The sequence below is a fragment of the Ostrinia nubilalis genome, chromosome 30, assembly GCF_963855985.1.
Source record: "Ostrinia nubilalis chromosome 30, ilOstNubi1.1, whole genome shotgun sequence".
In the NCBI taxonomy this organism is placed as follows: domain Eukaryota; kingdom Metazoa; phylum Arthropoda; class Insecta; order Lepidoptera; family Crambidae; genus Ostrinia; species Ostrinia nubilalis.
The window spans coordinates 916644-929536 of NC_087117.1; the positions used below are offsets into that span (position 1 = coordinate 916644).

Below are 12893 nucleotides of genomic sequence, written 5' to 3' on the forward strand. Positions count from 1 at the left end.
AAATACCTAAAACAGAGACATCACAAATAAGACAACACAATACATAAACATAACACATAAAAATAAACACAAATGTGGAGGTTTAGTTTTCTGCTAGCTCTTGCCTGTTACAAATTAATTTTGTTAATGTTAACAAATATGCTTCAGATTTGAATGCTCTGGCACGTCATAATATGTCAATGTCACCCCTCCCGTGCCGCTTCCATACCTCAGGCATTGACTCAGTTAAGCGGTTAATAATGTGTTGAGGAAAAAGTTTATGTAGGTATTATATTATTAACTTCGTACGTGTGTATCCCGTTTTACCCCCTTAGGGGTGGAGTTTCGTAAAATCCTTTCTTAGCGGATGCCTATGTTATAACATCTACCTGCATGCCTTTCAGCCCGATCCGTCCAGTGGTTTGGGCTGTGCGTTGATAGATCACTATGTCAGTCAGTCAGTCAGTCACCTTTGATTTAGATTAATGGGTATTTCTCATCGCCACGGTTCTCATCGTCACCTTCGTGGCGAATTTTATTTCTAACTTATTTCAACTTTTTGTAAACAAAAATTGTAGCGCTTGATGTGAAGATTGTATTCTCAGTAAATCAGTCAAATAGTGAGTCTCGTTTGGAAGCTTTAACGTTTTGAATTTTTTGATGCCACGAAAGTGATTCTGTACTTCACAGCAATAATTTTTTCAAACTTTACTACTGTAAATGACTCTTAAGTGTTTATAAAACATATATTTTGTCTTATTTTCATAGATAAATAGCAATAACATAATATAAATAGGTACCTACTTAAATACAAGATAAAATTTTACCAATTAGGTCACCTACTAAGTTACAAGATTCTACGCAATTGGTTTTAAGGGTGACACTGGTGGCATTCTGAAATGCTAAAGAAGCAAAAAACGGATTATCAGTACCTCAATAAAAAAGAACTCTTACTGATTATCAGTCCCTAATCAAAAACATTTTTTTTATTTAGGCCAGAGGGCCTCGTATTTTTTTTGTACAACTTTTAACTCAAACTTCAGATTAAATATATCTTACAAACAGATACACAGTCACATATACAGACATACATACAGTCATACAGACAGACAACAAAAATACGAGGCCCTTATTTATTTATTGATGTACTGATCTCTACTTTACCACGTATAATTTATTAGTTATTAAAATATTGTAAAAACATAAACACCAGTCACTATATTTAAAAAAAAACCAAAGCAAGAAATCACTTTCGTGGCCTAAAATCACCTTCGTGTATAAAACACCACGAAGGTGATGCCACGAAGGTGACGAAAATTTTAGTTTTTTATGAATTATCCTTAAATTTTAATTTAACGGTTCAAGTCGAATACTACACAAATAAGTCTAACATGTTAAGTTTTCAATGGCAAAGTTTCAATTAAATTGTTTAAATTTTAGAGGTAGAAAATATTGTTCAAGCAAGCGACGGTATGTCTATGGACAATCACAAAAAGCTACGTATTTTTTTCGCGGAGCGACGATCGACCTATCTCACCTCCCCAATGGTCGAAGCGTGACTGACGTTAACCGAATAGAACGCTGTGATTGGTTGCTGGTGTTCGGTTTAACGGCAATCTTATATTATAACTCAAAATTTTAGGTACCTAAAATCGTGTGACCAACGTATTTCGCTTTCTCAATTCAAAATAATTATAAGAAGATATTTTTTTGACTATTGTGTGGAAAGTATATTTAATTACGATGATTTTAGTATATGCTACACACAAATTGAATGAAAATTGTGAATGCAGTAACCAAATGTTTCATTGCAACCGAAGGTGTGACACGATGAGAACGCGAAAAATGACCCCGTTTTTTATCGTTTCATGTGATTTTTTCGTATTAATTTTGCTTCTATTACGATAAAATTTATTTTGTATGTAGCTAAATAGATATTTTATCATCTGATTTCAAAGGTATTGTTCTAACTTATACCGTTTATGAACTATTATTGTGTGACCATCAAATTTGAGTGTAAATGAGAAGTACCCTAATACTTCTTTAACTATTTTCCTTTATGTATTATCAAGACGACGACCTCATAAAGGTAGCAGGAAGGCGCTGGATGCAGGCCGCTACCAACCGGGCTGTTTGAGATTGCGTCTGTCATAGTTTAGAAAATAGTAATGGAAAATGTCAAAAGTCATAGGTTCTGAAATTGTATAGCTAGATGGCGATGTGCTTCGTTCAATCGCGATATCATTTGATTTTTTCCTGGCTATTTAAGTTAAAACATTAAGGTTCAATATACTTCACTTTACTTGGATCAGTGTTTTATTTTACAACCACGGTCCGAGCTTTTTGGGACACTGTACATTGTTGTGGTCCTTCGGTACGCCGGATATAAAGGCCACGTGGAGGTTTGTACAGCTGGCCACTCTCTCGTCACACCGACCAAGCGGTGGACTGTCGCTTATGGTGTGCTTTGCGGAAGCGGAAAGCGGATTCTGCTGTGATGACGTCAGCGCAAAGCAGTTGGATGAGATTTTCCACCAGACGGCGCTAAAAGCAGTGCCACCCGCAAGGATCCTCCAGATGGCGCTAAAAGCAGTGCCATAGACAAGGATTCTCCAGAGGGCGCTAAAAGCGGTGCGAGTTTATGGAGTTCACGAGGAGCAACCAGATGGCGGTAAAAGCAGTGCAAATCGGAAAAGTCGTGAGTCACAGTGATCAGAGACAAAATCAAAATTGACAGTTTGGACTTTGATTTTCTTTATGTAGTTAGCAGTTGTCAAACACTTGTAATTATTTATTTAGTTTCGTAGCTAGGACTTAGAATAATCGGCGAAAAAGTGAACAGACGGGGAACCTATGCCCGATTTTTTATAAGTTCTATTTTTTCAAACACTTAGAAAATTTTGCATCTCAGGACTTAGAATTTTTTGCGATTACGGACTTGGTATTTTCAAAGTGTGTCTAATGATTTCTTAATTAAGTGTGCGGAATTAACTAACTTTAATTTAATTGCGATGTTAATCTATGTAGGTAATTAACTGTTCATATAATATTTCCATGCCTAGTGATTTAGAGAAGTCGTTTCACTCAATGGATCACTCCTCAGAGGTCAATATGGAAGCCTTAGTTAAGTTACAGGAGGATGTGAAGGTTTCGATTAGCAAGGGTCATGTAAACTTTAAAAAGTCCCCTAAATCCAGAATTTCCCAAGCTTACATAGAGACACGGCTGGAAACATTAGAGGAACAATGGAGGTTGTTTACTGATACGCACCGAACGATTATTTCAGATATTGAGACTGACGAGTACAGGAGCTCTAGCTATTTTACTGATGATGTTTTCGAATCCACACACGAGCTCTACTGCGATTATAAGACCAACTTAAAAGAGAGCTTGAGTGAAGTTGTTGCTGTAGCCTCGAGCAGTAAGTCTCCTATCCCGCAGTCCGGTACGTCAGTTAGTATGCCACAGGTTAAGCTACCCAAAATTAGTATTCCCACCTTCAGTGGAAAGTACACTGAGTGGACCACTTTTAAAGATTTGTTTGAGTCCCTGGTCCATAGGAATGATAGTCTGGAAAATGTTCACAAGTTGCATTATCTTAAAGCCCACTTAACAGGAGAGGCAGAGCAACTTTTGCGTCACATTCCTGTTACTGATGCAAACTATACCGAATCTTGGGCTCTGTTGAACAAAAGGTTTAGCAATAAAAAATATTTAGCCAACTGTTTATTAAAGCGTTTGATTAGCCAGACAAATGTAAGTTCCGAATCATCTGAGCTAATTAAATCTTTACTAGATACAACTTGCGATTGCCTAAACGGGTTGAAGAATTTGGGTTTAGAGACAGATTCATGGGATGTCATCGTAATTTATTTGATTAGCGCAAAATTAGATCCAGAATCTCGCAAGTTGTGGGAGGCAGAAATAAGCACTTCCGACGACCATCCTACAATGAGCCAATTTAAGAACTTTTTAGAACATAGGTTCCGGTCGCTAGAGTTTTTGCCTTCCCGATCAGTAAAGCCAAATAATGTAGTCCGCAATAACATTTCTGTCCATCACACTGCTGAAATTTCGTGTCCATTCTGTTCAGAGAGTCATAGATTATACAATTGCAAGAATTTTGCAAAAGAACAGGTGGACACACGACGTAGTTTTGTTCAGTCCAACGGATTATGCTATAATTGTATGTGTTCTGGTCACTTCGTATTTGTTTGCCGTCAAACTTCCAGGTGCCGAGTTTGTAAAAGGAAGCATCATTCTCTTTTGCATGTCAGTAGTCCCAAATCAACTGATCAAAATGTTGAGAGCTCATCAGTTGATAAGAGTGAAGTCATTGTAGCCACTTCATTGCCTAGTAACTCCAGTGTTAATAGTGAAGTCCTTCTGGCCACTGCACGTGTTAAGGTAGAATCGCAGTCCGGAAATATGCTAACTTTTAGGTCTCTGTTGGACCAAGGTTCTCAGGCTTCATTTATCTCGGAGTCAGCAGCACGATCACTAGGCCTTAAACGAGTTTCGTGTGATGTAAATGTATCAGGTGTAGGTGATACAGTTCAACCTGTTGTTTCGAAATCATTGGTAAGCTTTAAGCTCCAATCGACTCTTGATCCCACTTTTGACATTCCAGTTAAAGCATACGTGTTAAAGAAACTGTCATCAGTCATCCCAAAGCGGAAGGTCAAGATTCAACTGAGTCAGAGTTTGACACAACTCAAATTAGCCGATCCCAAATTTCACACTCCTCATAAAATAGATTTGATTCTAGGAGCCGACATTTACAGCCAGATTTTAGTTGAAGGAATAATCAAGGGTTCTCCAGGCTCTCCTCTAGCGCAGAACACAAGGCTTGGATGGATCCTATCTGGCCAGGTTCATTCAGAACCTGTAGACGGTTCGCCGTTATGTCATAGTAGCAGAATCATCAGTTCGCACGCCCACAACGACAAGTGAGCCGTTGTTGAGGAATGGTCTCTCTTGGTTGACAAAAGAGCTATCGAATACAGTCCACTAGGTTGTAACCAAGATACCAATTTAGGAAAAACTTAGCTCTGTTTCTACAGCCACCAAAGTTAGGTCTTCACAGGTACCCAAAATATGTAACGTAGGGCTACTGGGCTAGTGAAAGAGAATGATCTTCCCCGGCTCGTTGGCTTTATGGCATCTTTGTTGACAACCATCCCTTCGCTGGACAAATATTACACGTGTTTTCGTAGGCTAACGTGTGCAAAAGCTCTACCATAAAATGACCTGTTTCGAAATTATGTGTCTTACCTGTGGCAGCCTAATTGAGTCTCGTTTATTATTGTAGATTTTGAATGTTCTGATTTGTTAAAGTCATAAGCAACTGTACTCGCACAAGTCTCACATAGCATAAATATTATTAGATGTGTTATGTTTTATGAATTTAATGAAGTGTCGATTGCTTTTTGTTTATTAAGTGATGCTAGTTTTGTTTTGTTTTGATAGTTTTTATACCAGCGAATGTTATTATATCGTACCAGTGCAATTAGGTATCAAGTACACTACTTTATAACTTAAGTAATAACTAGGTTATAGGTATTTTGTCGAAGTCTCATGTACGCGATACTGATGTTAATGATGAACACCGCACAGTGTTCATGGTGGGCGGTTATGTTTGAGATTGCGTCTGTCATAGTTTAGAAAATAGTAATGGAAAATGTCAAAAGTCATAGGTTCTGAAATTGTATAGCTAGATGGCGATGTGCTTCGTTCAATCGCGATATCATTTAATTTTTTCTTGGCTATTTAAGTTAAAACATTAAGGTTCAATATACTTCACTTTACTTGGATCAGTGTTTTATTTTACAACCACGGTCCGAGCTTTTTGGGACACTGTACACGGGCAATGTGGAAATCATTGAGGAGGCCTATGTTCAGCAGTGGACGTCCTATGGCTGAAATGATGATGATGATTGTGTAAACTTGGTTTCAGATCTGCGGGTCCAGCGCAAAAGACCCGATAATATGCTGTACAAGGAAAGACTTGAGGTATTTGTTGTTTTAAGTTGAGTTTAGACTAGACCTCCGTTAAGGTTTTCAGGTGACAACGAACCCCAGTAGCTAATTCCCCCATAAAATAAAATAAAATTGACTATTGAAGATAATAACGTTTACTTTGCATTATCTGTCACGTTATACTAAATCAATGTCACCCATTCCCGTGTCGCTCCCATACCTCGGGCAAATTCAAATTTCAAATTCAATAATTTATTTGCTAGAATACATAATTACATGCTCGTTTTACAAAGCAGATCTTACAGAGTTAAACGTTAGACCTATAAAAAGTTTATTTCGTACAGAGTTCAACTTATGTAACATTTCAGAAATACTGATACCTGCGAGCCGGCCAGTCCTCGTCGGCCAGACATGAAAATAGGAAAAATTGCTTACCATAGTAAGTCATGGGCATTATAATATTTTCTTCTACACCCCTATATTACTTAGGCACGTAATGATCATCATCATTTCAGCCACAGACGTCCACTGCTGAACATAGGCCTCGCCCAATAATTTCCACATCGCCCGGTTGGTAGCGGGTAGCGGCCTGCATGCCAAATACACTGCAAGATATTTTGTGCTGCAAGTTATAGATCGTTTCATCCACGAAGACGCGCCCCACCAATTATTGGTCGATCGAAGTGCTGGGTGCGGGGAGTTTGATCCGAGCAATCCGAGCGTCATTATTGTAGTGTGCTAATGGATAATTAATTAGCATGTACCGATAACACTCAAACATTAGCGGAAGAGCTGATGGCCGCTGGGGCAGGAAAGTTCTTGAGTGGCGACCACGAGCTGGAAGACGTAGCGTGGGCAGGCCTCCCACTAGGTGGACCGACGATCTGGTAAAGGTCGCGGGAAGTACCTGGATGCAAGCGGCGCAGGACCGGTCTTTGTGGAAATCCTTGGGGGAGGCCTTTGTCCAGCAGTGGACGTCTTTCGGCTGAAACGAACGAACGAACGAACGATTAGCGGAAGAATGGTGGGGCGCGTCTTTGTGGATAAAACGATCTACATTTATCAATTTGTGATTAAACTAAATTAAAATTTAGTTTTTAACGGCTTCATTGGTTTCCAGAGTGCGTGGACTACCAAGAACAGATCAAGTTTCCGTGTGTAGGATACACATACTACGCGCAAATTAACGGTTCGACCCAGACTCGGTATACCCGCCGCGATGGCTGTTCCGACCCTCCTTCTCTTGTAATCGGCTCGAGCGGAGTCGATGCTAGCAGAGGACAATTCCCCCACATGGTAAGACACCCTATAAACGAAGAAGCTCTTGGCCTGCATCTCACCTGATGGAAAGTGATGATCAGGCCGAAGGCGGAAGCGAGCTTCTTTCTTTGTTATGGCGACAGACTAAGGTAAGTTGGTAGTGGACTTTATGCCCGTTTTCACCATCAATCCCTAAATTTTAAGTGACCATAATGAAAACTAAATTCCTGTTATGTATCACCATAGGGGTCACTTAAAAATAGGGATTGGTGGTGAAAACGGACATCACCAACCAAACCGAACAGAAAAATCGCCCCTACTGGGGATCATAACCGTGGCCTCTGGATCTGAAGCTTTTCTATTTATTTCCTTCTATTGAATTTTCAGGCTCTGCTCGGCTACGTCGAGGATGAGAGCGAGGTGGAGTGGCTGTGTGGAGGGACCATCATTAGCGAGCAGTTCATCTTGACTGCTGGCCACTGCACCTCGCACAAGCAGCTGTGAGTCACCAATATAGTTCCAAAATAGTGAACTGTCCTATCGATGACATTGACAGTGGGGCGCCACCGTCAATACCGGATCGCTGGTTCCGATTTTTGCCATGTTGGAAACCATATAGTTGAACGATGGTAGCGCCCCCCTGTCATTGAGTTTGGTGGGACAGTTCGTTCAGCGTGGGTCATCTACAGGGTGGAAACGTTAAGTGATCTCACTCGATTATTTCTAAACTATACAAGATATTAAAAAACTGGTTACTGATCCTGAAAGTGCTTCTTGAGCTCTTTCAAACGGTACCAATAATAGGTTACAGAATAAACTGGATCTATCTGAAAATTCATTTTTTCCAGCTTCCATACTAAATGTATGCCAGACACACAATATTAGAAGTGTATTTTTTTTTTATTTAATAATAAACTCTTAAAATAAACTCGTGAATTGTATTATCATTTAAAATGATTCATGGAAAACATTGGTTTTAGGCTTTACTTGCTATAATATTGTCAAGAGATGAGTGTCATCACTGTAGTAGTACTAAATGTATGGAAGAAGGAAACATTGAATTTTTGGATAGATCCAGTTTATTCTGTAACCTATTATTGATACCATTGGATAGAGCTTGTGAAGCACTTTTAGAATCAGAAATCAATTTTACGATATCTTGTGTAGTTTTTAAAATAATGTGACTTTACCAAATGTATGGAAGCTGAAAACATTGAATTTTCGGATAGATCCAGTTTATTCTGTAACCTATTATTAATACCGTTTGATAGAGCTCACAAAGCACTTTCAGGATCAGTAAGTAGTTTATTGATATCTTGTATAGTTTAGAAATAATCGAGTGAGATCACTTATCGTTTCCACCCTGTATATACAGATTGGAATTTTGTAATGCCACCTGAAGGGAAAGTAGGTCTTAATACTGTAGATAGAAAAATGTCAAAGAAAACATTCCTTTATTTTTTAAATGAAAGAGAACTACTTACATTCAAAGATTTCCCTCCAGGTGGCATTACAAAATTCCACCCTGTAAACACTTTCGAATATTGTCCTAGTTTCGTTTTTTGTTTGAAATAGCAAAAAAGGCACCAATAACTAACGTCTAAAGCCCGGTCCGTGAGCACGTAGAATTTTGTCCAATGACCCCTAGCTACCCATCCTTATCGCTCGCGCGTAATTATATTGCTGTCGCGACTGTGCGACTGGCACCCGCAGTGAGTGTGCGAACGCGATAACAACATAATTACGCGCGAGCGATAAGGATGGGTAGCTAGGGGTCATTGGACAAAATTCTACGTGCTCACGGACCAGACTATACCTACACTATACAGGGTGTAAAAAAACCTATCACGAAGACTGAAACTACGCCTTCTGTACACCCAACCAAGTAATATTACAAAATATTATTGGTGGGAAATATTTTTTATTTTTATGATTAAAAAAAATACAATATTCCGCAGCCCGCAATGTACAGCGCGCCACGCAACGCAATGACCGTGCCTATGTGTGTGTGAGTGTATTGGTTGGAGCGTACGCGCTTTCCCGCCACTACCTACCGCGACCGCAGAAGTATTTTGTACACAAAATTACCAGATTATTCACTTCCTACATTTAAAAAACACATTCCTTTAGCATTTGTTTAGGTTTAGAACTAAGTACTTACCGACTAATCCCCTTCGACGTCGTCTGGAATCGGCCGCTCCAACCGGACAAGTTGTGGCTCGAACTGACGGCCTTCCACGTGCAAGCAAACGCGTGCCAGGTAAATCGTGTTTTGATGCGCGCTCCAGTATTCCTTCACGTACAGACCGCTATTTAAGTTCCTCAAATCCGACACAATACACGCCTAGACGAGGCGGACGGAGGCACAATCGGCTGATTGTCCAACAGACGTTGTACAGCCAGAACAATAATACGTGCATCAGTACGTTGGTGCGCTGTAGGATGTTCAGCCCGATACCTACAGCCTGCAGGGCTTCAGATGCGTTTCCACGTGCCCTCCCATAACAGTAAACCATGTTTACGTACTCACGAGCACTGTACGTATGGTTAGGCATCTTTCTAACACACATTCACTATTACCACACTCACTATCACACGTTCACACACTAACTATCCGCACGAGAAAACAATCAAAAGTCGCAAGCGCATTCGACGGCCGAAGAAACCGAACTGGCCGTGCGACGAGCAACGCGAGGCGCGAGCGGCCCCTCGCAACAAAGGCACTGCCCCGCGCGGCGAGACTGACTGACCAATAACAGTCAAGCAATACGTCTATCGAATGTGTTCGTCGTGAATCGGTAGCGCTTTGTTATTACTCTTCATTTTCAACTACAAATTTACGTAATTTTTAACTTAACAAAAATGTAAATTCATCACTTTAGTACAGGCAAGTCTATCAACGAATGAGATTGTAAAAGCGGCGGCAAAAATACTTTGATTAATCTTTGTTAACTAAAGATCCGTCCTAGCATACTTAATAATAATTAATGCTTTAAGCAAGCTTCCAAAATACTCAAATTTGAATGAATTGTAGATGCGCAATCGTTATTAATAAAACAATAAGAATATCAATACATTTTGATAGTTATTCCGTGTAATAAAGTTACGTTCATTTAAAATAATCACGAACAAGACGATGAATCTTTTTATGTTGAAGAATGGAAGTAATTGGTATGAAAGAAGTGCTAAAAGATATGAAATTTTGTTTAGTTTCTAAAATCAATCGAGTTTAAAAATAAAATCTTATGTTTTAATCTCCCTTCGAAAGTGAAGGAGCAAGAGTTTGCCAGTGTGTTATTTCTAGGCGTTCAGATTGCAGTAATAAGTAAGTTAAGTTTTATTTTATTAATTACTATCGTAAAGACGTAAAATTTATTAAGTTAGAGAGCTAGAAATAATGATCCTGTGTGTAAGAGCATTTGTCATTTGTTTACAGTACTTTTTAATGATACAAGTTTATCACATCTGCTTACTGCCTGTGATTAACGATTAAAATTACGTTTATTTAGAATCGCGTGCATAACCATTACTTATTTCAAGTAAATTATGAAGAAAGGAAGTAATGAGTATGGAAGGAAGACTGAAAAAAGAGACCTTTTTATTTAGTTGCTGAAATCAATTAAGTTTAAAGAACACACAATCATCACTCCTATCGAAATTGAATGCCTTAATCAACGATAGGAGTAACATTGCCAGGTGTTTACTCTAGGCGTTTAGAGCGGGGTGGTGTAAGCAATAATTTGAGTTTTACTTTATGAATTTTATTACTATCGTAAAGACTTAAGTTATTGAAGTAGGGAGTTATTAATGTAAAGAATGACAGGCCTCATTCAAAAGATCATTATTCATCTGTTTACGGTACTTTTTAATGATACCTACTTACGCTTATCACAATTGCGTAGCTAATAAGACCTGTGATACTACATTGTGATAGAATAACGGTTATGCGTAAAAGCACGGTTTAGTTAACAACCTAGGTTCTGTAAGATTATTTAATTTGCGGAAAGAAACAAATTCGTGTAAAGGGTTTTTATTAATTAAAATGTAATTTATTATTTTTTAGAATAAAAACTAAACTGGTAAGGTGATATTAAGGTGTAAGTAACTAATTTAAGTACTCATTTCATTTTTACAAACTAGGTAGATTTGGATTAAGCTCAGTTCAGTTGGTCCAGTCGTAGTCGTTGAACTCACAGTAGAGTTGAATGACTCACGGGCGAGCGCGGGTTGCGGTTCGGGGCGTGGGGGCAGCGCTTGAGCGTGTGTGCGCGCGCTGCTATCCATTTCTTATTGTAAAGACAAAAGCCTTATTGTGACGAAAATACTCAAAATTTTAATAAGGTTTCTTAGAAAAAAAAATTTTAAACAACGAATTGAAATTGATAATGTAAAAATCTTGAAAAAAATATTCTGACTTTGACCTTCAATATCTCCTAAACCACAAGTTTCCCAGGTATGGTCCCAAAGAAAAAAATGATCCCCATGATGTGGAGAATAAGTAGTCTTCGGCTTCGGGATAGGTTTTTTTACACCCGTTATTTTGCGGGTATCATATGCCGCGTCACGTCGCGCGACCCATGACAGGCCGCGCAACCTGTCATTGGCCTATGAACGCGCCGGCGCGATGGCGATCTGCACACGTTGGTTGGTGTGGTTGAAGCATAATACTATCATAATAATATCTATCTATCTATCTATCTATCTACCTATTGTTTTCAGAGGTCCAGTATCGCTGGCAAGACTGGGCATACTGAAGAGGTCAGACCCTGACAAGGTGGCGCGGGATTACAAAATCAAGAGGTTCCTTCTGCACCCGGAGTACAAGCCACCTGCAAAGTACAATGACATCGCTTTGCTAGAGACTGAGAAGAGGTTCGTACGATACTTTTTTTAACCGAGTTCAAAAAAAGGAGGAGATTCTCAATTCGAGTGTATGTTTTTTTTTGTATGTAAGTATATTACCGCAGAACTCCGTCAATTAGGATTTTCGCGATTGAAAAATCCGCCAGATGGCAATACGTAGACGGGAGGTCCAAATGCTGCATGATTGGTGGATTTTGACATATCTGTCAATGTCATGTTAAAAATAACCAATCATGCAGCATGATTTTTCAATCGCGAAAACCCTCATTATGAAGCGATTTCCAAAACTCTTTTGTTCTATAGAGTGTATACCCTACGGGACGGGAATATTCCCGAGGTGGTCCCACTGTCACCAAAGTCAGGGTCTGATGATGGAACCTAAACATCTTAGGGGAAATCGAGGGCAACCCTCAAATTTTATAGGCATGTTTATTGTTTTTCATTTTTTTCTTAAGTTAATCAAGTATTTGCGCCTGGAAATCATCATCTCATATTGAGGAGCTGATGATAGAAGGTAAAACTCCTTAACACTTAAGAGTTGGAGGATAATTCTTTTAATTTTATAGATAAGTATAGTTTCTAAAGTTATTCAAGTGTTTGCATCAGCAGGTAGTTATCAGCTCATCATGATGAACTGGTGACGGTAGGTACAACTCCTTAACACTTAAGAGTTGGAGGATAATTCTTTAAATATTATAGGTACAAATAGACCGACAGTTGTATTCTTTCATGTTATAGGTACTTTTAGTGTATGTTTTTTGGAGTCGGTTTTATTTTTTTGTTAAAATTTATTAACCGAAATAGAGACTAAT

The 12893-nt window shown here is 38.9% G+C and overlaps 1 protein-coding gene across 1 annotated transcript in view; it reads left to right on the forward strand.

Annotated features, from left to right (window-relative positions):
* Positions 1-12893, forward strand: part of LOC135086024 (serine protease snake-like) — a 35369-nt gene that overhangs the window by 3731 nt on the left and 18745 nt on the right. Inside the window, exons 3-7 of the mRNA XM_063980796.1 lie at positions 5936-5991; positions 6327-6397; positions 7079-7254; positions 7606-7718; positions 11938-12090. Of these exons, the coding sequence (XP_063836866.1) occupies positions 5936-5991; positions 6327-6397; positions 7079-7254; positions 7606-7718; positions 11938-12090 (569 nt within the window). The remainder of the gene's footprint in view (positions 1-5935; positions 5992-6326; positions 6398-7078; positions 7255-7605; positions 7719-11937; positions 12091-12893) is intronic.